Here is a 26,864-nt window from a genome sequence, read left to right as displayed (position 1 = left end):
TGACACCAGCACCTGCAGTAACAGTGACACAAGGGCCCTGCTCCACGTCCTGTCTGTGCCCTCTTCTCTTTTCCTCCCAAAAGTCTCTCAGGTGGTCCCACAGAAGGGTCAGTCCCATGCCTTTCCCTTGGGAGGGGAAATGTGAGCACAGGTGAAACTGGAGCAAGGGCTGAAAGTTTCTACCAGCGTTTGCTTGGAGCCATTTGCTTGGTTTGGAGGAAAAAATATTATAAGAAGCATCTAACTTTGCTATGTGTGCTTATTTGCACTCATTCCCAATACAAGGGCTTCCAAAGCTTTCCCAGGCATGAAACAACTGGTTTTGCACCCAAACCAAGACAGAACCTTCTACTTGAATGATAAAATTTTCCTGCTTCCTCCTGTTTTCTTCTAGATCATCAGGAAATGCAAATGGCATCCCCTTTTTGAGGTTAATTGCTTTTATGGAAGGGTTGCTGAGCAGTATTACCTTGCACCAGCTGAGAAATTGGCCCTGGAAGCAGCTCAGCCTCCAACATCTTCAACCAGCACAATAACCAAGGTCTGCTGTTGGCCACATTTAACACTGCTGTGGAAATGCTTGCCATAAAATCCTTTTTGAAATTCCAATATTAATGCATTTCCTAACGATGCTAAGGAGAGCCTGCAACAACAGGGCGAAGGCTGGCAAACACCAGCAGTCCTAGGGCATCAGAAAACTGTAGGTGAAGATGCTTTTTTGCCAAGTTTGACCATAAAAACTGCCCAAAATTTCTCCCCATCCTTCTTCTTAGCACCTGCTGTATCCCTGACTCGTTCCTGTGATGGTGCTCTTGGGTAGAAGTTTTACTGGAACATGAAATTGCTGTTTTTCAGAGAAGACAGCTGGATGAGGAAAACTGCCCTTAACAAGAACCTTTCTGGAATGTGCTGCCCAACAAGCTTCCCTTTGAGGAGGGACTTCTTTGAAATAAAATCACTTTGCAGAAGGTGTTATTGCTCCTCATTAAGTGTATTCTATGTAAATTTGATACAGAACAGAAGAAATTCTTGGGGACACCACCTCCTACCAACCCCTGGCCACAAAGCTTTCTCCAGGAAGGACCACCTGAGGTGATGAAAGGACTGGTGTTGTTTGTTTTCTTCTTCTATACATACAATGGTGAGATTGAATATTCAGCTCTGCTTTAGCTGCTGCACGAGTAAATAGCCTGGATATTTAATTACTGCAGCACATTGACCTGGAAAGCAACGTGAGTTTTTTTCCTGGCTGGCACACGACACCAACTTGGCAAAAAAAAACCCCAAAACATTGGAGAGGAGCAGTGAAGCAGTGGACTGGGAGTGGGAAGGAACAGTAAATTTACCTGTGTATCACCAATCACTTCCAGAGAGACAAAAACCAGCAACAGAGCCCTACACCCCTTCACCCCCTAAAGCACTGCTGTACCTGGCTCCCACCTTCTTCCCAGGAGAAATCTCTTGGATCCAATAATGCTTCTCACTTTTCAGCCACAGGACCAAGGAGAGGCAGTTTGATGCCCCCATCCCTCATACCCGTGGTGGGGGTGTCCCTAGCAGGCACAAAGAGCCAAACCAGAGACCTGGTGCCCAGCTTCTCCTGGGGGCTGTGTGTCCCCAGGGAACGCTTGGGCAAGGAGCACTAAACCCCTCACCAGCTGGGTGGTATCTGCAGCTCAGGCAGAGCTCAGGCAGCAGCTCAGCTGCCACACAAGTTGTGCTGAACATTTCTGTGTGCAGCACGGGAAAAATGATGGTTCTGTGCTGCAGCATAAATGACACCCCATTAGAGAGTCTGGGGCTTTGGGGGTCCGGCAGCATGAAACCACAACTTTCCATTTTCCATGCAGAAACCTCAAAGAAACAAACTATTTTTTTTTAAAGCAACTGCTTGGGTGAGCCATGATTTTATTGTGCTATTAATATGACCATAAACAAGAACAACATGTGTTTATAGGCTCAAGTGCTTCATTACTCGCTCGCTGACATGGTGGAAATCACTGTGGCATCAGTTTAAAGTGCAAAATGGAGCAAATCATTGTAGCCACGTTGTAAAATCATCTGGGCAGGCAACCTTTGAACAAAGGCAATTGATAGCTCTGAGGCAGCTGTACAACAGCAGTAAACAGAATAGTTGTCCACAAGCCACCAGACCTGCAGGAGAGCAAATACACCCCATGCCTTGGAAGGGGAGGGAGCTCCAAGGGGGCTGAGAAAGGCTTGGGAAAGAGAAGTAAAGGTTGTTCTCTGAAGGTGACAGAGCTGCTGTTGGCACAGAGCCCAAGGCTGGAGCTAGGAGGGGTGGGACAGTGCCTGCCCTGGGGAGAGCCCCTGGTCAGCTGCAGGGTCCAGTTCTCCCAGACCTCAGTTTTGTGTCTGATGTCCTCCAACCCTGCCACCCCAAACATTCCTGTGACAAACTGTGTGGGCTGAGCTGGGCTGTGCCACCAGGAGGCTGTGGGAGCAGGATTGAGGATGTACCCTGAGCTGGGAAGATCCAAACTTTCCCATGGTTTTTGTTCACATCTGCTGGGGCAAATGCTCCTCTTTGCCATGCGATGGAGGGTACAAAGGGACGTGGATCCCCCAGGGAAGGATTTCAAAGTGGCAACAGGGAGAAGAATGGCTAAATATTGCATGGATCCCCTGGATGTGGGGATCCATCCACCCACCAGGGTGCTGGTTTCTCTGTGGGTGCAAAGACCTGGAGGGAAGGAATTTCCTCTGTCCCACAGGGCTGGGCAGACACCGCCTCTGCCATGAGGAGATCAAGGGACGCCAGCCTGCAGGAGGGGCTCCTGCCCTGGGAATGGGAGGGAAAAATTGGAAAACACACGGCCAAGAAGTGAAAAACTGACATTGTGGGTGATGTCACCAGCGAGGGCAGGGAGTGAGCAGGAAGGAAAAATTACACATGTCCCAGTTGTTTCACTTCTTGTCCCTCTGCCTCGTTTCGTCTGTCACCAGCCCCCGGCGCATCCTGACGGTTACCAACAGGCAATAAATAAAACCTCTGGAGCCACTGGTGTCAACATCTTGGCATTGTTTAGGTCTCCTTGTTTGCCTTTAAAATAACTCTCCTCCTCGGGGTCACGCAGATGAAAAAGCGAGGACCCCCTGCCATCACCCGTAGAAATCATCCTGCCATGACTTGGGCTGCCTTTTTTTATTCCTGCCTGCAAAGTTTGGGGTTTGGGGAGGTGCCTGGGAGCTTTGCTTATTACCCAGAGCTCTGCTGCCTCTTCCCTCGGGCCACATCACCCACTTCCCTGGCTCCCAGAGGCACACTCAGGGCTGGGTTTGGGATGGTGTAGCCCGTGCTGCTGGCTTATCTGCTGCCTGGCTGTGCCTGGCTCTGCTGCGGATGTTGGCTGGCCAGAGAGTGGAAAAACAAACGGTGGAGATGTGGATCCATGGTCAGATCCTGGCCCTGCAAACATGGTGTGCCAGCTCCGGGCCTGGCACTGGAGGGAGACCATTCCATGACAGCCTTTGCCCTGGCACTGGAGCTTGGCATCATGCAGGCTGCTAATGGGGCTCGGGAGGCACAAGAAACACTCCTCCAAAGACAATTTTCGTCCATGGGCTTTGATAAAAGGGTGGCTTGAACCCTCACCATACCGGCGCAGACCAGCCCCTGCAGGGCACCAGTGCTCCCCAGGGCCTGGAGCCTTTCCTCCAGCAAGGGTTGCATGGTGGAAAGCATCATCCTCCATCCCAGCTGAGATGTGACCTGATGTCAGACTCACTCTCCCTGATCCTCCTTAGCCTGTTGTTTATAATAAAAATCAAGCGATCCATCTCTTCTGACAAGAGGAAGAGTTGCTCCAGGAAGCCCTGGACAGGTCAATTTCTATATAAAGGAACTATTACTTGACAGTTTCCTGGCCATAAATAGCTGTACAGCGAGGCTGGGGATTTTATTTAGAAATAACAAATAAAGTAGGCCATAAGTAACTTCATGACCTTGCTCCCCCCTCATTTCCCACCCGTCTCTCCCCTTCAGTAGGGTCTATTCCTCATCTCCAGGTTCCTTGGGACTTACAGGACCCCCATTTCCCACTTCTGAGATGGTGCAGAAACATGCTGTTGCCAGCTTTTGAAGTGTGGTGTGGGTTTTGCATCACTGAAGATTTTTTGCTACAGCTCAGCTCCAATAAATTGTTTTTTACCTCACCTTAATTAAAATAATTAAAAAGCAATTTGGTCTGCATGGCTGAAAGCTGGAAATCTTCCACTCAAAACATCCCCAAAACTGGATTCAAACAATTACACCTCCAACAAACCCCTTATTTTTCAGTCCCTCAAGCCTTTTCTTTAAGTTTTGGACGACTAACTTCTGATTTTCTAATGCTCGCACTTGGCAACATCAAAACCAATCAGGAAATACAAAAGAAAAACCCAGCATTTTAGTATTCTTTTATTATTGGGAGGTTTTGACCATTTTTGTCATGTCCTTTGCCTAAAATAATAATAAAAACCTCTTTGTTTGGAGCTGGAAAGGGAAGAGCAGCGTGTTTATTTCATGTATGACTCATCAGCTCAGTGTTGATATGCGAAATGCTTCAGAAGCTAACACTCTATAGAGATGATTGTTTTTAATATAAAACAGTAAATGTTTAAAACAACCATTCTTTGTTTTTTTCTCTCTCTTTTCTTCCTGTTGTGGCCAATAAAACATAAGGCAGGCCACGTAGCTTACATTTTAATAAAATTAAGTTATTTGGTGCCATGTTATTACAGTCTTTTATTGGAAAGTGGAATAAATTGCACACAGTGGAGTCATAGGAGGGAGAAATCACTGCGAATAAACAGATTCTGGGATGCATTTATTTGCTGGTTTCATCTCAGAGGAGGAAGGCTTTCCCCTGGGAAACGGAGGCTCCGGCCTTGGGGAAGGATGAGTTTTTGGGGACCTGGTGCCGCAGTGGGGCCATCCCAGCCCCATCCGGCTGGCATTTCCCAAGGGCATCCTCCAAGAGAAACCTGTCCTGTGGCTGTGCTGGGTGCTCCTCAGTGCGGGGCGCTGGGGCAGCTCGTTCTCCTGCCCATCTCACAGCCACAAAGGTTGGTCCCGAGGCTCTCTGTGGGTGCAGGTGGCTCCTAGGCCAGCGCCAGGGCACACCAGGAGTCCTGCCGGAGGGGCACGCTCAGCCCAGGCTGCGGGGCCATGCTGCCCCCAGAGAAGCTGTAGTCCTCGGGCTCGAACTTGAACTCGCCGGGCAGCGCCTCGTCCGACTGGCTCTGTGCCTGCCCCAGGGGAAGAGAGGGGTTAGGAGGGACAGCATCAGCCCCTGGGCTGTGGTCATGGGGCCCAGGGAGGGCTGGGATGGGGTGGGAACAGGGTGGGTGTGGTATACATAGGCAGCCTCAATGAGGGGAGAGAATGATGTATCTGCCTCTATTTTATCAGAAGGTTAAATATTATATTCTATTATTCTATATTATACTCTATTATTCAATATTATATTCTATTATTCTATATTATACTCTATTATTCAATATTATATTCTATTATTCTATTATATTCTATTATTCAATATAATATTCTATTATTCTATATTATATTCTATTATTCTATATTCTATTCTATGATGTTATGTTATATTACATTATATTATGTAATATAATATAATAATATAATATTATATTATTATATAATTATGTTATATTATTATAATAGAATAATATAACATAATATAATATGTTATATTGCATTATATTATTCTGTATTCTATTCTATTATTCTATTATATTACATAGTATCATATTGTATCATGTTATTCTATATTCTATTATATTCTTCTATATTATATTATACTATGTCATATTACATCTAAACTGAATCTGCCAAGCACTCAACTGCACACAACTGCACAGAATCTTGTGACTGTAACCCACCAGTCCCAACACACACACACGCTTGGCCCTGACAGGCCAAGGAAACAAAACACCATCACTGTGGGTAAATAATCTCCATATTGCATTCTACTTTGGCACAAACACGGGCACAGCAAATGATAAGAATCGTTTTTCCTTTCTCTGAGGTTCAGAGAATGTGAAACCCAGAAATATTCCTGGGAAGGATTGTGCCTTGCTTTTCTCTGTGAAGAGAAATGTGGCAACAGGTGGGTTATCCCTGATGCTAGAATTCCCTTCAGAGCAGTCCAGAGCTGGGTGGGATGGTCCCTGCAAGTAAAATGACCAAGCAAAGAGGAGGCATCCCAGGGCCCATCTGCAGTTATTCATTGATTAAATATGTCTATTTTTAGGTGTGTACATATTTTTTCAGAGCACAGCACAAACCATATTTCCTGGTTTCAAACAAAAACCCCACCCTACGTGGTGTAACCAGTGCTGCACCAGGTCCTTGGGTGCTGGGGCTGAGCTTCCTCTCCATATACACATGTCCAGCTCAGGGAGAGATTAGACTCATCATAAAGATAGTGCTGGGCACAAAGTTTTGATGTGTTGGTGGATTTAGAGCCTTTTCCTTCCTATATCAAGGTGAAATAGCAACCAGCCTGTAAGAAAAGCTTGGGACAGAAGTGGGGCCTCTGACAGGTCACAGCTCTGTGGCCACTGAGCACTTGAGGGCTGAAAGGTGCAGGTAACACATACCCAGGGAGCCTTTTCTTGGGAGCTACAGGGGATTCCACCCTGGGCTGATCTCATCAACTCAGCAGTGTTGTGCTTTCATGGCAGGAGGTGGGAATTAACCTCAGCTCTGCGCAGAAGCCACAGCAGAGCTTGGGCACCTCAGTTCTCCACTGCAGGACAAAAGATCCCATGGGAAGCCAACAGGCTGGAGACCTTTCTCATCCCCAGCATCTTGGGAGCTCATGCTCCCTGCTTTCCTCTGCAGGCTGGTGGCCACTGTGCAATGAATGAATTGCTTCACCTCATCCAGGCCCCCAGGAGAGTGGCCGTGGAGGTGTGTGGATGTCCCACCCAGCAGGAGATGGCTCTGGGCCTGTCCCTTACCTGGGACACCGACACAATGGTTTGTCCAGGGTACTGTGGGGTTGTGCTGGGCTCTGACTTTAAAGTGACCGTGCTGTCTGAGGTGGTGATGGAAGAAGGGGAGTTCGTGGCCGAAGTCGTGGATCCTGGAAGACAATTGGAAGAGGGCAGTGAAGCAATGGAGGTGCAAATCTGCTTTTAAAAAAAAATATTTTAACAGCAACCGTGACAACTCACAGCACAACTCTACTGTTTTCTTTCTAACACATTTGTGTCAGAAAACACTTCGTATTAGGCTGATGCTGATGGAAGATGAGCAACCCTTTCACAATCTGGCAGTGTTTTGTTCCCTTTACTCAATTTACCCGAATCTGCTCACACATGAGCACTGCTCACTGGAGCCAGGTGCCCACAGCCCAGAGGAACCTCACAAGAATGTGACAGCACTGAGATTTCCCACTGAGCATCTTCCTATCACACAAGGTCTGTGCAGAAATACAGGCCCAACATCTAAAGCAATCACCAAGGAAAATTTCTCATTATTTTCTAATTATCATAATTGTGAAGTGAATTGAGCTCCAAGACTCCAGGATGGATCATAACAGCACTGTACCTGTTGAGGCTTTGCCTTTGGTAATGTTTTTTGGCTTCCTTTTCCTCGTCTGGATACTTTCCTTTTTCATGGCCAGAGGTCGTGGTACCTTGACATTCATAAAGTTTAGAATCATTAATATTGTATTTTATTCAGCTCCTTCCCACACATGTTGCTCTCCTATTTCTGTGCTGTAGCTCATGCAAAGCACCTAAAGTCCTTGTCCTTCACTAAGAGCTATTTTTCTCTGCATCAGGCCTTGGCTGGAAGATATATAAGGCTAACAGCTAAGGCTTTCCCACAAATTTTGTTTTTGCCTTTATTTCCTATTTTTCTTTTCCTGATTTATTAGTGACCTCTGCAATGGAGCCCTATTAAATTACACTGACAGACTGAGAGCCTACAGGGCTCAGAGGGAATGGGCATGGGGTAAAGAGGCTTCAGGCTTTATGGAGGGATGGAGTCTCCTCTTGGACTGGTGGACATGTCACCAACAGCTCCCATCCTCTGTGGGTAAATGTTATCAGCCAGCCTCCATGTGGGCTCCTCAGCCTCCTTCACACATTCTTAATTAGGACATGGAAAAGAAATAAGCTCCTTATCTCAGCCAGGGTTTGGGAGCTTCAGCCTCCAGCTACAGGAGCCTGGTAAGCTTTCAATTCATGGAATCCTAGGATGGTTTGGGTTGGAAGGGATCTTAAAGATCATGTAGTTCCAGCTCCTCTGCCACAGGCAGGGATACCTTCCACTACCCCAGGCTGCTCCAAGGCCCATCCAGCCTGGCCTTGGACACTTCCAGGGATGGAGCATCCACATCTCTGGGCAAGCTGAGAGCATTCCAGCATGCCTCACCCTGGAGAACGCCCATGGACCGCGCTTAAACTGTCCAAGGAGATGGGGCTGTGGCACAGCTCTGCTGGGTCCAGTCTAGAGGCTGCTCCTTCCAGAGCTGATCCTAGCCCTGCTGGGCAGTGATCCCAGACCCCAGAGGGTCCCTCCCGGGATGGATGTGCTCCTCACCCCGTGGAGCTTCATGTACAAGCCGCAGGCGTTGCAGACGGGCTCGCCCTCGGCGTTCCTCCTCCACAGCGTGGTGTTGGTGGTGTGGCAGTTAGTGCAACAAAGGCCAGCACGTCTCGAGGAAGACTTCAAAACAAGCAAACCAACATGAGAGTGCACACAAGGAGTGATGAACTGGGAAGTTTCCCTTCGTATCAAAATGAAATCTCCGAGCACACCATATTCCCAGAAAATACGAAACGCGCAAGAGCCGAATTCAGATCAAAGAAATTACATTCAAATGAGATCACTCTAATTTGCAAGTGTTTGTTTGGTTTGGGTTTTTAAAATTTATTTTTGTTTGGAAGTTGGTTTTTTTTGGGTTTTTTTTTTTGTGATTGATAAACCTAGAAAATATCCTTGCAACTCATTTCACAAACTTCCAACAAATCTGCTGGAAGTGATCAGGGCTCAGAGCACGGAGAACTTGCCTCCAGAACATCCACTCAGATGGAGAAAGAGATGGAAAATGCCAGCTGGGCTTTAAATGCATGAAGAAAACTCATGCTTTAAGTGAACTCTTCTGTTTTCCTGCACTCAGAGCTACCACTAAGGTTAAAAACATCCCAGTTAATCTCTGGGTTATGACAACTGGAATCAGTTGGCTGAACTGAGCAGAACCAAACTGAACTGGTCCATGATGAGACCAGGGAGGTTATTCTTCAAGTCTCACAGATAATCTGCTCTCTTACAGGCTGCAGAAACACCCTGCAGATGTTAATTAATGACATATTTTGTGAGTGCAGTGATTTCTGGCTCTTAAACATTAATAATTCCAAATGGAGAAGGAAAATAGTCTGGCAGAAGCAGAAAACTAATTTCTGACAACTTCCCTCCAAAGCCAATGGAAAATTCACATCTCTCTTTATATAGACTAGTCAGCTCAATAGACATTTCATTGGAGAGTCTTTTAGCACCAGGCATTGAAACTATTTTAATAAAAAACCTCACTAAGTGTAAGATACCTCTGTCATAAGTAATATCTCAGGCTCTCCACATTCTGGTGTCTAAATACGCTCTTCAGCCACCCGAAAAATAGTTTTGAATCTGCTCAAAGGCAGACAAAAGGTGATGGGGGCAATAAAGAACTCCCTGTTTGTTTATTTTTCCATTATTGCTTGATATTCTGACTGAGCAATATAACGAATGAGGTGGGAAGAGGAGGATTAAAAAATGAAATGTTTTTACAAGGTTAGCAGTCAAATAGAGATCAGCTTTGAATTCCAAGAGGCACAAGTGACATGCCCTAGGTTTGATTCACTCGTTGCTCAGCAAAGAGGTCCCAGCAACTATTTGCAAATAATGGCACCACTTTGGGAATTATTCAGCTTGCAAGAAATAACCAGGCAAAAGTAATAATGTACCAAAGCGTGAGCTGACAAGCCTGGCACAGTGGATGAGACAACAATCTTTGTCCCTGACATGGTGTCACAGCAAGATCCTGGGGCAGCTACACAGTGCCCTGTAGAGCCTTTCAGCTGCCAGGGCTGTGCTGCTCTTCCCTGCAAGCAGCAGGGACCTCGGCTCCCATGGGAGCAGGGGAGGTGCTGAGCACCTGAAGGATGCAAGGATTCTGAAGTCCAACTCCTGCTGTGGGCACGGAGGGGAATTTGGAGCCACTCAGCCCTGGGATAACTGCCTGCTGTAATCTGTCCTCGCCTGCAGATGGGGGAAGACCGGGGCAAAGCCCTTTGGAAAGTCTCAAATTTTGTGGGCCAGCACAGGTCCCTGTGCGGGAGTGACACACTCTCCCTGCTTCACAGGATGCTTTGTCAGCGGCTTGCAGAGGAGGTGACAATGGGACCTGTGGCTCTGGCGGCCCAAGGGCAATGCCAGCCTCACCAGAGCTCTGCCCACCCTGCCAGCACTGCTCACAACCTGCTTGTGGCCTTCCTGCAGGGACAGTGACAATGCCTTCTATGCATCCTGCAGGCTGGCTCCTCCTCACACAGCCAGGGAGAGGAGAAACCATCCTACATCACCAATATTGCAATTTAAACCTCAGAAATCCCATGAGAACCTGCCCCTCACCACAACCTGCCAGCTTAGCTAGAGACAGTCAAGGCTACCATTGCTCACTGAAGGACAGGGTACAATACATTATTGCTGGTTTCCCAGCAATTCTCTTGAAAGAAAATGCATTTCAGCCTGCCTCCACCCCACTGCCTTTGTACCATTCTGACCTTGTTAGGAAGTTGTTGATTTCAACATTGTGCTCAGTGTTTATTTATACAAATGCACCATACACTCAAACAAAAACTCTTCACAGACCTGGCTTGACAGCCAAGTGCTGCTGATAAGCTCAAGGAATGGTGAGTTGGTGCCTATTGAATTAACTGTGTGTGAGAGCTGCTTGGAGAGCCCAAAAAATTCAAAGCCAGCAGGGAAGGTCCTTTTGAGTGAGACCAAGCTGCCAGGAACTTTGCTTCACCTCCTTTTCAAATGTGGAAAAGAAACCACTGGGTTTCACAGGGGGAAAAAAGGCACTGAACCCTCTGAGTTAATCAATGCTTCTATGACCCCATTTCCAACAGATTTGAGGGGATCTGTGGTTTGCAGGAAAGTTAGAACAAAGTGTGCTGAGATATCTGGGCTCAGCTCCTCAAAGTGAGGAACTCAGAGGCTCAGAGGCAAAGGCAGCAGCATCCTCTGAGATTCACAGCTCTGGGCAAGCCTGCACCTTGGAGGATGAGGGAGCAGTAAGAACTGAGGGGCAGAAGAAAACCAAGGCACACACCATGAGATGGCCCTAGGATCCTGTTAGACTGCCCCAGGGCTGTGACAGGTCCCATCCCCACCTTCCCCGAGGTGTCACCAAGCCCACTGTGCATTCCAAACTGTAAAAAAGGACAGGCTGAAAAAATTCCTCCTGGGCTGAGGTGGAAAAAGTATTCTCTGAGCCAAGCTGGAAGAATTAAGCTCCAGGTTAGCCCTGCAGCTCTGGGTGGTGTGAGGCTGCTGAGCACAGGACAGATGCTGCTGAGCATCTCCCCATGCTCCACTGTGCAGAGCAGAACCCCTCCTAACAGGGGAATTGCAGCTGCCTTCAGCTTCACCAGCTGCTCCTGGTTTCAAAGGTGATCTGGATTTTCAGACTTGGTCTAAGATATCATCTTGTGAAACACACTAAAAAACCTTGGCTAGAAAAGATGCTGCCTAAAATAAAGTGCTGCCTCCGTCCTCCTCTAACACAAACCCTTTCTGCTGAGAGCCTCAGCCTTTTAAATCCAGACACAGGCTGCAGCAGAGTGGCTGTCCCTGCTGTGTAGAGGATGTTGCCCTTATCTCAAAAAAAAAAAAAAAAAGGAAACAAAAAATGAATTGGAAACTACACAACTGCTGCTCTCCCCCTCCCATGCAGGAGCAGGCTGAGCTGCAGGACATCATTCCCCCAGTGTTATCTGGGCTGTGTTGTGTCCTCTTCTGGGGGACTTTGCTTCATGAAAGCAGAAGTCAGAATAACTCCCAGAGCAGTGTCTACGTACAGAACAAAGGTCGTAACGTAAAGGATGAAAGCAACCTTTTTTTTCTCCTGTGTCTGTATTTCACTGCACTGAGAAAATGGATTTCACTGTTCCTACAGTCACTGCATTCACTGCTCTGCTCCGAGAGCTGGCACCCTCTTGCCCATCACCAGTAGATCTCTCTTATTCCAAAAGGGCAGAACTTGTTGCAACAAGACATTTCACATTCTTGGGAAAACCCAAGGTTTCAAAATGTCAGAATGGAAAGTCAAAATTGCAGCCCCTTCTCTAATCCATAAACCAAAATCCCCTCAAGTATTTCAACCCTAGCAAAATGCTTCCCCGGACAAAAATCAGCTCTTTCATTTAAGCTTTATAATTTTGCATTTATTGCCAAAATAATAAAAAAGTTTGGAAGTGTTTTGGTAATTCCCAACTATATTTGCTCATCCCTGAGAAATGGTCTTAATTCTGCAAACAAGCGCTTTCCATCTGAAAACTTTCTTGAAATGTTGGTTAAAAAATGCCTGATGGGTGCTAGAGATGAGGCTCAGGCAGGCAATGCACGGCTGTGTCTCTTCCCATGTGCTGAAATAAAATACAGAATAGCAGCGAGATGTCTCCAATTCCCTCACGGAAAAGCTGCTCAAAAATCCCCTAGAAATTCATCCAGTGACACATTTGGAAGCCAGTTTGAAATGCAGAGTTGGATTTGAACTGGTTTGCACCTCTCTGTATGCACGGGTCATGTTTGCCCAGAAGAAATCAGCAGCGTAACTCTGAGATTGCGGCACAGCGGCGACCGGGGGCTCAGATTTAATGTCACCACATTTAAGGAGACAGAAAGATTTTGGAGGGACAGGCAAATCCTGTTGGATAATGCTGAATGTTACACAAAAATGCCTTGATTTTAATGTGATGAACAAAACAGAGGTATTTTCCATGGAGCTACTACTCATTTCGTTTTGCAAATCTAGAGCTACATTTCCGAGGGTCAGAATCAGAATGAAACATCTTGCTCAATCTCAACTTTTTCTTTATTCCTGACTGATTTTCATACACAGGAACTTGCCACTTTTGGGTTATTGCTAATAATTTCTTTTGCAATACCAAAAAATAACTGCAGGAATACACCCCTAGTGAAAGCCCAAGGAGCTCCCAGCTGTTCCCCAGAACAGTTCCAGCAAACATCCTGTTTGTAATGACGGCGTCTGATGACAAGCTCTAAAACCAAAACTGTTACCACCAAATTTAAACATCCCGAAGCGTCTCCGCAAAAAAATAAAAAAGGATGTGCCCTTCCTCTCTCGCCATGGGATCCCAATTGGAGGAAGCCCAATATTACAGTGACAGAGGGAATGAATGCTTTAACCAGCAGGGAAACTGGGAACTGCCAAACCCCAAATTTTCCCCTTAGGCAGGAGGGTGAAGGCAGCAGGGAGCAAGGCCCCATCCTGCTCCCATTGTGAGCAGCCACAAACCCACTGGGCCAGCTCATAATAATAATAATAATAATAATAATAATAATAATAATAATAATAATAATAATAATAATAATAATAATAATAATAATAATAATAATAACGACGACAACAACAACAACAACAATAGAGTACAAAGCAAAACATCCACTGCAGAACTAGAGCTAGGGGAAGCCTGCAGAGTCCCGACCACAGAGTGATTGTTCCTGCTCGGCTCTGGTGCTCCCCTCCAGTCCCTTCAGCCCTGTCTCCACTGCCCACCATTTGTGCCAGGGCAGAAATCCCTCTGGCTTCACCCCATTCCTCCAACCCCAGCCGGTTCTGTGCTGCAACACGGGTGTCCTGGCATTTAATCTATGCCAGGACAGGGGGTGAAACAGAGCCTAACACCAGTACAGAGACCCCAACAGCCACGGCGACAGCAATCCAGCCCCTGCCCTCCGGCCAGCCCCGGGTGGAGCAGGGGATCCCGGCGGGGTCTCCCTCTCTTACCAGCCTCTTCTGCGGCTTGAGCGGCCGGTTGATGCCGTTCATTTTGTGGTAGAGCCCGCAGGCGTTGCACAGGTAGTGCCCGGTGCCGTCCTTCCTCCAGAGCGGGGTGGACATGGCTCCGCAGTTGACGCATTCGCGGCCGTCCCCGGGGAACTCCTCCAGGTACTCTGGAACGAACAGCGGCGGTGAGAGGGGCAGAGCCATGCCCAGAGCACGGGGCATCCCCCGGGACCCAGCGGGAAAAGGTCTCCGATCCTCTGTGCCCCAATAGCAGAGGAAATCCCTGTCCTCTGGAGGGGCTTTACCGCCACCCTAAAAGCGTGACCCAAACCCCTTTATTTCCTCCACATCTTAAACTTTTAATATTTGATTCAAAGACCGCCTATTCCCCCATCCCTTCCCTGAAAGACGCCAAAGGGGCTGAACAGGGCTGGGATCTCCCTGGGATGGGGAGGGTCGTCAGCGGGACAGTGCGGTGTTATCCCGGGGTGCAAAAATAAATGGGAGACGGGGAAAAATGGGGCGATTTTCCTGGTTTCCATCAGGAAACACACCCAACCTCTGGCCGGGGGGGGGACGGCCCGGCCGGGGAAGGCTCTGAGCTGCCTCCGAGAGATGCCGGGCTGGCACCCGCGGGCATCCCGGGCTCCCCAGGAGAGCATCACCGGCTCTTCATCACTTTTTCGGAAAAAAAAGTCCAGGGAAGGAGCGGCAGAGCACCGTCCGCAGTCCATTCCTGCCCCGAGCACAGCTCAGCCGCAAACGGGAAGCCCGGAGCGAAATCGGGACACCTCTCAATGGAGAGTCGGTCTTTTTGTTCCGACCGCTTTTTCCCCTTCTTTTAAAAAATAACTTATTCTTCTTGTTCTTTTCTTTAGGAGAAAAAAAAAAATATATATATATTTTAAAATTTTCGGTCAGATTAATAACGATGCAACGGAAAGAAAAAGGAAAAGGAGCAAAACTTTAAAAGGAGGGAAATGGAAAATAGAAATAACACGTAAAGAGAAAAGTTAAAAAATATTGCAGTAATTCACTGAATTAAAAAAAAAGGAAAATGGATGGAAAAAAAAAAAAGAAAAAAAGAAAACTTTAGGCTACTTGAGTGAGTTTACACTACCCAAGAGTAAAAATAAACGGCAGAGAGGACGGCAGCCGCTATCCTGGATCCTAAAGCACCGAATTCAAAGTGCAGAAAAGATTTCTGAGGCATCACCTCCCTCAGCAGGACGATCTTTTCCCGCACAACGCAAAGGATTTTCACAAAGGGAAACCCTGGAAAGCAAGCGCTGCCCAGCACCTCCGGCGAGGCAGGAAAAGCCGAGCCGGGGAGGGAGCTCGGCGGAGAGGGGGCTGCTCCCTGCTCTAACTTTGTTCTTGGGGTGAAGATAAGATAATTCGGTTCACCGCAGTAAAGATGATAACGCGGCTGAGATCTTGAAGTGGCTTTTAAAGGACTTTGCAAACCACAGCCGGAGGAGGCTGGTGGAGTGCCCCCGGGGTTATAAACCCCGCGCACCAAGAGTCCTGTTAAATCAAGCCCGAAACTTTATTTGCTCGGAGCTTGGTGTAAGGGGACTCTCGGCGTGGGTGCAAAGGAATTGAAGTTTATTGTTCAACGCCTGAGCGCCTTTCGGTGTCTCCCCAAAGGCCACAGAGCAATGCAGCTGCGGACCTGTTTGGGCCAAGGCAAATGAGGAGACCGAGAGTCTGTTCAAATATAAACTAATTTACCACAATAAATTACTTAAAAGGGAGGGAGCTATAAATCTGCCCCGCTAATTTAAACACAAGGGTAAGTATTGAAGCACAGGCACAATGTCGATATTGTGGGAAGGAGATACCGCGGGGGTGCTGGTGGGGTGGGGAGGGAAGGGCTTGAACGGCCTCTACTTCTCTGTACTCCGGGGGAATTGCTCTGCTTTGAAACGCGGTCTTTGCCCCCTCCCTTATCCCACCTCTGTCCGGGGTCAGCCGCACATATCCCATTCCCGGACCATCTCCCCATCCCTGGATAAAATCATCCTCTCCCGTCGGGGATGCCAGCGGGACAGCTCATCCCGGGGCCGGGCCACTGACACAGAGAAGGGATGGCATGGAGAATTGGGATGGGGTGTGAGATATGGGATGGGGTATGGGATTGGGATGGGGTATGGGATTGGGATGGGGTATGGGGTTGGGATGGGGTATGGGGTTGGGATGGGGTATGGGATTGGGATGGGGATGGCTCCCACCCAGCTCCCCGAGACGTCGCTGAAGGGCGGCCGCGACCTACCGAAAGTAGACCTGCGGCCGGGCAAGGCCGCCTGCCTGGTCTGCAGGCTGTGCAGCACGCTGCTCTCGAAGTGTCCGGCCGTCCAGGAAGGCGGTATCTCGGGGGTCACGTAGGCGGGGTAGGGGCTGGAGTAGGACCCGTTAACGGAGCGCACCAAGGCGTTGCCGTACTGCTCCCGGCCCCCGCCGCCCAGCAGCAGGGGCCCCTGGTAGGCGCCGTCGCGGCCCGAGGGGCTGCTGCCCGGCGGGCTGTGCGAGTACGAGAAGCCCGAGGGCGGGTGGGGGCTGCCCGCGTTGAAAGCCGCGGCCTCGCCGCCGCTCTGCCCCCAGCCCGGGGCGTTGCCCAGGTGGCTCTGGTGCGGCTCGCAGCCTTGCAGGTAGGGCAGCGTCTGCAGCACGGAGGGCACCCGCGTGGTGGGCACGTAGACGGGCGAGCCGGCCGACGAGTGGAGGAAGTTGCTGGAGTCGTGGGAATAAGCCGACTGGCCATGGTTGGGGGTGAGGGCCAGACCCTGATACATGTTCCGTCCTCGGCCGCGGCGGCTGCTCAGGGCCCGCGGGGCTCACTCAGAGGAACCTGGAGGGAGAACCGAGAGCAGCGCGCTGAGACCCCGCACACACCGGGACCCGACGGCCTTTCCCCCGCTGAAAACGCCTCTTCCCCGCCTCAAACAGGGGCTGAAATTTGTAATTTTTCCCCCCCTTTGTTTTGTTTTCCTTTAAACTTTCCTCTGAGGCCCGGCGAGGAATAATCTCCTTGGAACGGGCAGCGACCCCTCCGGCACCTTCACCCTCCCCGCCGCCCGCCTGGGCACCTCCAACGGGCCGGAAAAACACTCCAACAATTAAATTATTTTTCCCAATAGTATTTCCCTTCCCGTCCTTTTTTTTTTTTTTTTTCCCCAAAACAGGGCCTGGAGCGCAGCTCGGGGCCTTGTTGGCGAGGACGCGGCCGGCTGCGGCCCCTGGGGTTCCCTGCGGGAGCGGGGTCCCGACGGATCTGGGCAGAGATCCAGGATCGGGAGCATCCCCGTTGTCCCCCAGCCACCAGCGCTGCCGCTTTCCTGTTAAAAAGCTCAATAACCCTCGGGAAGGCCTCTCCGTGCGGACGGAGGGCTGCAGCCGCCGAACCCCGCAAGAGCATCCCGCCCGCACAGGTACTCACATGGCAGCGTGCCGGGAGCGGAGCCGGGCATGGCCGTGGGGGCATGGAGCTGTGCTCAGACCATCCAGGGGAATCCCAGCAAAATAAAAGTAATAATAAAAAAAAATAAAAAAAAACCCCAAAACCAATGAAGTTCACGGGGGAGGCAGGAGGAAAAAAAGCACCAAACCAGCGGGACCCCCTGGAAGACAGGGGCTGCCCTCCCCCGCTGTCCCCCCTGTCGCCTCCCCGTGTCCCGTGGGTGCGTCCCTGGCTGCGCCCGGCGGGGAAGTGGCGGCGGCGGCTCCGGCTCCGGCTCTTTACGGCGGCCCCGGTGCGGGCGGGCCCACGTGACGGCCGGCGGGGCAGCCCCGGTCCCGGCCGGGATTGGGCGCCTCCCGCCAGGGGGGGACGGGATAAGTCCCGGCGGCTCCGCTGCCGCGGGGGGGACGCGCCCGCAGCCTCCCCCTGGCGCGGGGCCGGGCGGAGCGGGGGCAGATGCGGCCCCCAGAGCGCCCGCACCGCCACGGGCCCGCCGGCGGGGCTGGAGATGTCCGCCCGCCCCCGGGGAGGGCTGGGGGGTGGCTCCCTGCTCTGCGAGCCCCGCTGCGTTTGTGGGGTTCGCTCCCACTCCCCGTCTGAAGGTGATGCCCCCCCGGCCCCGGGCCGCCGGGAGATGCTGGGGAACGCACCGAAAACTTCCCGGCGGGGACCTGCTAGCCGAGGATGAGAGCGGGGTGTTTTCTGCTCCGAGCGAGCCCTGCGGTTCTGTTTCGACATAAACCCCATCCTTACGGGGAAGGGGCGGCTCAGCCTGCCCCTGGCCCGCCCTGGCTTTCTCCAGCGGCCCACGGGCCCGCCGAGGATGCGGCGATGCTCGCAGCCCGCCCGTTCCGGCCGTGCCTTTGCCACGTTCGGAGCGCAGCTCCGGCCCCTCACCGTCCCGTCGGGGCTGCCCCGCTTCCCGGGGCTCCGCTGTTCCCTGGGGGGAAGCAGCCGAGAGAAGGCTTCTCCTCCCTGCAGCACCCCGGCCGGGTCGCTCTGGTTTGGGGACAAAAAACCCAAAACCTCTCCCAGTTGTTCCCCGTCGGCGCGAGCCGGGAAGGGACTTCAGAGGGGAAGGAGCTCTTAGTCCCAGCAGCCCTCTTACCCCGGGTAATTCAGCCGATTTAACTCTCCTCCGGTACCGGCCGGCGAGGAAATAATTCCATCGTTACCGGGATTTGTTCCCCGGAATTATTGCGCCTTTGCACAAAGCCGCCTTGCCTCTATCTCCTCCCCGGAGAAACGGGGAAAAACCCTCGGCGAATCTCGCCCGCCGCTCTCTCCATCCCCGGGCAGACAGAATTTTGTCTCCCGCAGGCCTCGACCGACCGGATCGGGCCCCGCTGGGCCCCGGGAGCGCTCCGGTAACGCGGCCGGCGCTGCCCGCCCGTGCGGTCCCGGCGCCCGGGGGAGCCCGTCCAGCCTCGCCTCCGCAGGGAGCAGCGCTGCGGGAAGGGTGGGAAATTTCAGCTCCAAAATAAACTGGTGCAGGAATGCCAGCTATTTCCCTCGGAATAATGCAACGCAACTTGGCTGGAGATGTATTTATTTGCTCGCGAAAGCGGCCGCTTACGGCTCGCAGGGTATCCCTGTGCCCGCAGAGCGAAAGGAGAAAACAAAACCAAAACAACTAACTCCCCCCAAACAAACAAAGAAAAAACAAAACAGAATTTTAAAGAGGAGAAAAATAAGGAGAGAAAAAAGAATATTTTAAAAAAGTCAGAAAAATAAAAATTTTTAAATGTGAAAAAGCTATAGAAAAAGAAAATAAAAAACCCGGGAAGCCCCAGCCCCGCGGCGGCACGGATAAAACCGTACCTACAGAAAACCAGCCCCAAACCCTTCGTTGCTGTGGCTGAGCCACCGCTGGAGCTTTCTTCGTTTCGTTTCGCGTCGGTTTCCAGTTTTCACAATTTCAAGATGCTAATTAGCTGTAATTTATTATATGTAATTTTTTAAAAACACGTACGAACTGCCCTCTCCGATCACTTCTTGCGTTCAAATCAATGTGAAAACGTTGAAATAAACGAGGCGCTGCTAAATCCGGAGGGATGCACCCGGCGGGGAAACCACCGTGCGCGAAAAGCTGCCCGCGGACCTGTGGCGTGTCTGTGGTCACATCCATCCAGCTGTTGGGGTTTTCTGTTTAATATATATATATATATATATATATTTTTTTAACTACTTTTTCAAGGCATTTTCTCCTCCGGTAGTGTCGGGGCTGCCAGGGCCGCGGCGAGGGGCGGCGGGTCCAAGGAGCGGCTCCTCCCGCAGCAGCGCCCGCGGGCGCGGAGCGGCTCCGGGCAGGTGCTGCGACACCGAGGGTTCCAGCAGCACATCCCGGTCCCCCGGGGCACCGGGCCGTGTTGGTGTCACCCACGCGTGAGGACTGCGTGTGGGAGGCGCCGTGGGTTGGGGTGTTTGTAGGATTTTGGGTAAAGGGGGCACGCAGGGGGCTCCGAGGTCCTTCTCTGTGAGGAAGGCCCCGCTGGGCGATGCTGGGTGTGAAGTGGGAGGGAAGGTGCCAGCGTGGCAGCGGTGGCAGCGGCGATGCCCTGTCCACAGCCCTCGCACTCGGGGAAGTCACACCGGGGTTGGGGACACGGGGGCCCCGGGGCTCTCCCGGTGCTCGCTGCCCCACCGAGGGCACCCCGGCGTGGCGGCTGTCAAATTCATAGAGAGGATTAGATACAAAAATCATAACACAGCACGGGTGAGGGTGATGCCCGGCATCCCCGACCCCGCTCTGCCATCGCCGGTGCGCGGTGGGACAGCGGGAAGGCCTCTCGGGAGAGGTACCCTGGAGGTGCCTCCGGAGCTCTGAGCCCTTACCGGGCTCACGGTCCGTCTGACGGGCTGAGTCCGACCCGGCTCCGCTCGTCCCGGGGCATTCGACCACTTATTTTGAGGGGCTGGGAAAAAGACCGACCTATTCCTAAAGGCTCCCTATGCCCCCTCACCGCCCCGTCCAGGCACAGCTTGACTCCGGCTGAGTTCCAGAGGGGCCGGTGCGGCTCGACACGGCCCCGAGGGAGCCCTGACCCCTCCAGGTGAGGCTCCCCCGGGCCGGGACAGACTGCCCGGCGCCCCGGCCCCTCGGCCCTAATCCTGCTCCGGCTGATTTGTGAGTCCTGCGCGGGCCGGACGCGTGGGAGCGTCCTGCGCCCTCCCGGAGGGGGCTTTTAGCTCCCCCTTCCCCCACGGAAAAGCCAAGGGGGGAAAATAAAGAAAAGACAAGTGGAGAGAGAAGGGCAGAAACGTTCCCGCTCCTGCTGCACCGGGCAGGGCAGCAAGGCTCACCCCGAGCGGGGAAACTTCAGTTACCTTTCCCCTCAGTGCACTGGGAGGCGACAATTAATGATGTCCCCTTTCCTTCCTCTGCTTCCTCCGGGCTGCAGCAGCATCCTTCCCCGGGGCTCAGAGGTGTTTCACAGCCCCTGCCCTCGGGGATGCCGGGCGGGGAGAGCTCCGAGCTCCGAACCGAGCCGAGGCGGTGCCCGCACCGGGCTCTGCCCTGCATCGCCCGCCCGGCCGGCACCGGGCCCCTCCGATCCCCCCCTCCCGAGCCACCCCGTGAAAAGGGAAACCCATCACATATTTCGGCCCTTCAGCCCCGATGGATGGCATGGGGCTGCTCCCCGGCTCTGCTCCCAGCTCCCAGTGAAGGACAAACTGCTCGAGGGCACAGGGATCATTCCCCTGCCCGTGAATGAGGGAGATGGACAGGAGGGGACCAACAGGGCCTGCATCTCCTGCATCCCCTGGTCTCCATTGCTGATACATTCCCAAGTCCACATTCCCAGGTCTGTATCCTTCCATCCCACCCCCAGCCCCTTCCTGCCCACTCTCCAAGGGATGGGCTGGTCCCTGCCCAGGGACCAAGCTCAGGTACCTCCTGCACTCGAGGCCAGGCTGATTCCAAAGGCAGGGCTGTGATGGACACAGCCAGGGCTGGGGGAGATCCTGTCCAATGAGAGGCTGCGGGCAAGGACTAAGCTGCCCCAGACGAGGTTTGTGCCTGGAAGAGTGAGGGGATGCCAGAGAGCTGTGTCTCAAAAGGGTTAAATAAACAGCAGGGTCTGCCAAAAATATTTATCTCCTGTTATATGCATGTGGCTGTGGCTCTCAGCAAGGGGGACTGTGATAGAGATGGGGGAAAGTATTTGATTTTTTCCCCCTCTTGCTCTGAGATACTGTTTTCCTCCTTAACCCACAAGGATTTCACCAGCATGGAAAATAAAAGGTGTCCTGCAGAGATTGTTGTTTGCTGTCCTCTACAGATCCCTTATACTGGGATGCTTCAGTCTCAGCCATGCCTCCAGCCTCTCATGAGCCAAAAATGGCTGCACAAATCAGCCCTTTTCCTTCAATACCTAAAGAGTACAAAATGCCAACTGCAACGTGTGCCCCCTCAGATGGGTAATTTGGCATGTGCCTCCTAAAAGTGACCTTTGCTTGTGGGATTTGGACCCGAATTGTTTAAAATTAATTTTCCTTCCAGGCGGATTTAACAGAAGCTCCAAGTTGCAGAGCAGTCAGGAAATCCTCAGGGTGACATGGCAGGCCCAGTGAGCACAGGAATACCCTGTCAGGGACAGACCACATCATTTTTATGCAGATGGCCAAACTGGTCTCCATGTTTGCTGTATGCAGGTGACTCTGAGGGCTCTAACTTTGCCCTAAGCCCAAAGTACAAGGACTTCCAGCCCCAGGAGGACACACAGACCTAGGAGGGCTCAGCATCTTGCAAGGGGTGAGGGTCTGGCCCCAGCTGGGAGGTTCTCCAGGAGTTGTGGCATGGGCAGGAGCAGCGGGTGACTCAGGACCCACGCTGGGGACGCCCTGGGTAAACCTTGGTGGGGTTGAGGGCACGGAGAGGCACCAGCCAGGCAAGGAGAGGCAAAAACCTTCTGTACTCTGTAATGGAAACTATTTCCCTGTACAAACTGCTGCCTGGTGGGCTGATGCTGGGCATGCCAGCCCAGTCCTGGCAGAAGTCTGATATCAAACCACTTCCAGAGCCTGCCCAGCCATGCAGGGTTTTCACCGTGCTCCTGCTGCCATTATGGGCAATAAATGGGGGAAGAAAAAAAAAGAAAAAAAAAAAAGGGGCTATTTTGGTATATTAACCTCTTTGTGGCCAGGTGAAAGGTTAAATTCACATGATTCATTGGCGGCTGAGAGACAGCACTTTGTTGCTAGGATTTTGGGGAATGTGGAGGGCTCCAGAGAAGGAGTCTCGCTAATCTTTAAGGGAGGGAGCCAGGCTCCTGTCTGACGGCTGCAGGCCCAGCAGCTCTGTGTTTCATTTCAGACTGTCACTCTCCTATCTCTCAGCTCACTCCCAGCTCCAGCTTGCTGCCAGATCTTGGGAACTGTTAACTCAGACAAATTTATAGATGGAAAAAGAACAGTTAGCCATTGTTCCTGGGGTGGGGGGAGGGAGGAAAGCGAAGAGCTTCGGCCACCAAAGTCATGATGTAACCTGGTTGTTGCTTGGTTGGGAGAAACGTGCAAAGGATCTTCCTCTTCCCATGCCAGGGAAGGAAATTGGGACCATTCTGTTACTGCTAAATGTTGGGAGGTGATGATGTTGGTGCCCAAGTCGTTTGGAGATATTTGTACAGTGTTTCCATAAAGTGGAATCTCCCAGCTGGACATCTCTGGGGTATGAGCTCATTTTCTTCATCTCAAGTCTAGTGATACTGGGTGTTTTTCCTTAAAGCTTTGGGCTCTGGAGTAATGAGCTCTAATATCAACAGCAGTGTTCTCATAAACAGAGCCCCTCACTATGGGGGATGCTGGGAGGAAACTGGAAATGGGAACATGTCAAGGATTAAATAAGAAAAATCCATCTGGCAAATAGGGAGACCCTCAGATTCCTTATTCCTTAGAAGTGCAATGACTTTGAGGAAGCATTGCTGATTTCATCCACCTTGGAGAAAAGTGGGAGACTGAGCAGTTATCTGACTGGTGCTGTGGCCCTGATCTCCTGCTGGATACACTCCCAACCAGCCTTCAGGGTGTAAAGACTTTGAATTTTCAATACAGCATTAAACCCCATACCTTGAAAATGAGACAGCACTCACTCACCTCAAGGTTTGCTTTATAGATTTTAGATGGTCTGTGGCTCCTGAACATGGGTCTCTTTTGGAGGTTTGCCTTCCCAAAGTTCCCAAAGAACACAGGTACAGATTTTGGTTGTGTTTACCCCCTACACAAACACAACCCCTGCAGCAAGGGGCACCTGTGTTACCTTCCTCGTGGTTTGTGTATGGAAATGGTTTGTGTCTGGAATCATTCCTGGTTCTTTGATCGTTTTTGCTTGGAGGGAAGGATTGTGAAGGGTCTGGAGGGTGCCAGCTGCAGGTGAGTCTACCTGGCCACTTCTACTTGTAGTTCAGGACAGAAGTCCCTGCATCACTGTGGGATAAATCAGTTGTGTTTTTTATAGCTGCTCTGAATCCAGATCTCTACTTTTTAAATCCTTTCATGTGTGTACAGAGTAGAAGGAAGCAAGAGATTTTTGATTTAAAATATAAATAGTGAGAAGTTATGCACTTAGTAAATCCAACCACTTGAAAATCTGGCTACATAGAAGGTGGTTTCTTCTTCCAAGGTCTGAAGGTTTGCAGAAGTCTGTTGTTTTAATCAGGAGACTGCATGGATTTGATTCTGCATGCCCAGAATACGGCATGGTCCCAAAACGTGACTCTCCCTCATTTTATTTACTGGAGTTTTATTTAAATCTGCACTAACAGGGACAGAATTTCACATCTTATAAAATTTCTGCCCTAAATAACCTATGCTATTAATGCTTGCTTTCTACTTTATTTGGTATCTGTAACTAGAAGCACTTTTGTTTTCCCATTTCAGGCTTGGTGTGAAGTTCCTGACTCAAAAGCCCAGCATTACACAGATGTGTATTTCTAAATACAGCTCTGAATGAGCCTCTGGTGGAAGTCTTCCACTGGAGTTGATACAGGTGCCCTAGAGATGAATTTAGGATACTATCTGCATTATGGGCTACTTCTCATTTTACATCTCTCTCTTCATGTTTTTTATGGGTCTAAAACCAATTTTCATGAGGGAGAAATGGCACTGGGACTTCTCACAAGCAAGGTACTGAAAGGATGTGACAAATGAATGGTGCAGCCTTCTCTACCTATTAGAACTAAATTCAGTGCTCCCTGCATTGCTTTGCTGTGCTGCATTTGAATATCCCATGCCCAATATTCTTCCTGCCCTCACTCACTGCAGGCTGTGCTCTCCTCTCACAGCTTCTCTGCCTCATCTGACCTGCCTTGGTTTGGGTCAGCAAATCTCTTCTGCCTCGTGGAGCTTCCCTTCCCACTCCTCTCTGCCTCTTTGGTTGCATCCCTGACCTCACCCGGATTCATTTTTCACCTTCTCAACAACCTCTCAGCCCTCACCAGCCGCACTTTTCACCTGCTTTGGCATGAAAACACAGCTCCAATTAGTTGGAGAGGTGGTGTGGAGAGGGAGAGGTGGAGAGCAGCTGGTTTGGCCAGAGTGGGAAGCAAAGCACCTCTTTGTCTCTCTGGGCTGCCCAAGAGATGCAGTGGCTTCCATGGTTGAAAGCTCTGGAGCTGGAGAGCAAGAGATGAAAGCTTTTTATTGCTTTTGCAAGTAGAAAGTCAAGCCAGAACCTGGGCTTTGCACCATGAGGGTTTAATCCCAGATCACAGCTGGTCCTCCCCAGCTGCTTTCTCCCAGCTCATGGAAGCCCACCAGTGCTGTGAGCGGGGAGAACACAGCAAAAGGCCACTCACAATCTCCTGATGGCTCTTGAGATTTCACAGGAACAGCCTGAGCAAAGCCATGTGTTACAAGAAACCTCTGGAATGATTTTAAGAGAGCAGAGATATGCAGAAGCAGAAGTCCTGGCAAGCTTTCATTCTGTTCCCCATGGAAGGGAATAAAATAATGAGCATGTATATCCCATCTGACTGTACCCAGGCCAATCTCTAGGTAGAGTTTAACCATTGTCCAGCTCTTCCAAACCTTCAGCCTCACATCTGGTCAGCTGGTCCCTTCCTGCAGCCAAAAACTGGGGCTCTTCCTTTCATTGGCCAATCTGCATACAATTGGTGCTGTGGGTTGAAATGGAGGTCACCATTGAAACCCTGGGTTTCCAAGAGTTGTTTGACCAAACAGAACTTACAGACCAGGACAGTTATTGACAGAGCTGACAAAAGAGATGCTCCAATGATTTACAGTCCAGGTGTGTTGTCAGAGCAATATATTTACCTGGGATCCCAAGAGCTGTTAAAATTTAATCCCTGGAGGCCTTCTCTGCAGCCCCTTGAAGGGTCACACCTCCAGGACCATTTGAAGTCACCATGCAAACAGCCAAAACTTTAGGAATTTCCAGGGGAAATAAGAGCAGATACAGTGATTTAAAATGGTTTTAATGGGTATAAAATTGGAGAGGTGAGCTGATATAGGATGCCCTTTCCCTTAACCCAAATGTACAATTCTCCACAATAAAACTCTTTGAATATATACACATTAGTCAGGATTATCTCTGAATGTCTAGCAGGCTAAGAGTATGGATCCTGGAGATGTCAGCAGGAGGATTCATTAGAGGAGATGGCAAGTGCCTGGAAATGGGGAATGTATTCTCTTATAAACACAGCCTGCACTGGGGCTGACCTTAAGAATGAACAGAATTGCCTGGAGAGATGGAGAAGGCAGGGAAGGAAAACAAAGTTCATGCGCAGTTGTCTCAATTTTTTTTTGCAACAAAACTACCTTACTGAGGTTTCTGTAACTTCTCTTTGTGTTCCAAATTAGGAGAACTCTCACCATCAAAGCTGAGATAACTGAAAAGGCAGTGTCAAATCAGCCGAAGCTTATTTTTTCCTGGTGAGACAGATTTTGTAGGGTTTGGGCGTACATGATGTGACTTCTGGAGAGATTCTCCCTCTGCTGATGTGATGGAGCTTCCACAAGGTCAAAGCACTCCACACTTCTTACCCCACACACCAGGTAACTTGTTATTGTCTCTCAACTCTTACTTTCCATTTCAGCTCTTGGATATCAGAGTTCCTGTATTTGAGTGAGTTTTTGTACTCAAAGTAAAAGATGCTGAATTCAAAGCTGCTTGGGCTGGTTTCCCCTTTATTGCTGCCTCTCCTTGCTCCCTCATTTGCCTACTGAGCAAAATGAGAGGAGCTAGCACAGAGTATGAAAGGAACTCAGCATTGACTCCTAGCTCATATCTATTAGCTGTAAATTACTTTAACATGAGTGACATCACACTTGACTCTCGGTAAAACAGTGTGAAGTTAGTGGGTAATAAAACAGCTTGACACTAATGATGGGTT

At 50.5% G+C, this 26,864-nt stretch overlaps 1 protein-coding gene across 1 annotated transcript; it reads right to left on the bottom strand.

Moving 5' to 3' along the window:
• Positions 1-5,103: 5,103 nt before the first annotated feature.
• GATA5 (GATA binding protein 5) lies at positions 5,104-16,846 on the bottom strand. The gene is made up of 6 exons (XM_036395686.1): positions 16,327-16,846; positions 14,052-14,218; positions 8,576-8,701; positions 7,577-7,664; positions 6,985-7,109; positions 5,104-5,250 (listed from the first exon to the last, which is right to left on the bottom strand). The coding sequence occupies exons 1-6, from the start codon at positions 16,844-16,846 to the stop codon at positions 5,104-5,106; spliced, it is 1,173 nt and encodes a 390-aa protein (XP_036251579.1).
• Between the last annotated feature and the right edge of the window lie 10,018 nt (positions 16,847-26,864).

This window comes from Molothrus ater, chromosome 17, assembly GCF_012460135.2.
Source record: "Molothrus ater isolate BHLD 08-10-18 breed brown headed cowbird chromosome 17, BPBGC_Mater_1.1, whole genome shotgun sequence".
NCBI lineage: Eukaryota > Metazoa > Chordata > Aves > Passeriformes > Icteridae > Molothrus > Molothrus ater.
Note: the sequence above shows the minus strand (reverse complement) of the source record. Positions and strands in the feature narration are given on the sequence as shown.

Coding starts and splice junctions, on each gene's coding strand:
- GATA5 (XM_036395686.1), bottom strand. CDS start 16,846: ATGTATCAGGGTCTGGCCCTCACCCCCAACCATGGCCAGTCGGCTTAT. Junction 8,702..14,051: donor TCAAGCCGCAGAAGAGGCTG/GTAAGAGAGGGA, acceptor CTTGTTTTGAAG/TCTTCCTCGAGACGTGCTGG. Junction 7,665..8,575: donor TGTACATGAAGCTCCACGGG/GTGAGGAGCACA, acceptor ATGAATGTCAAG/GTACCACGACCTCTGGCCAT.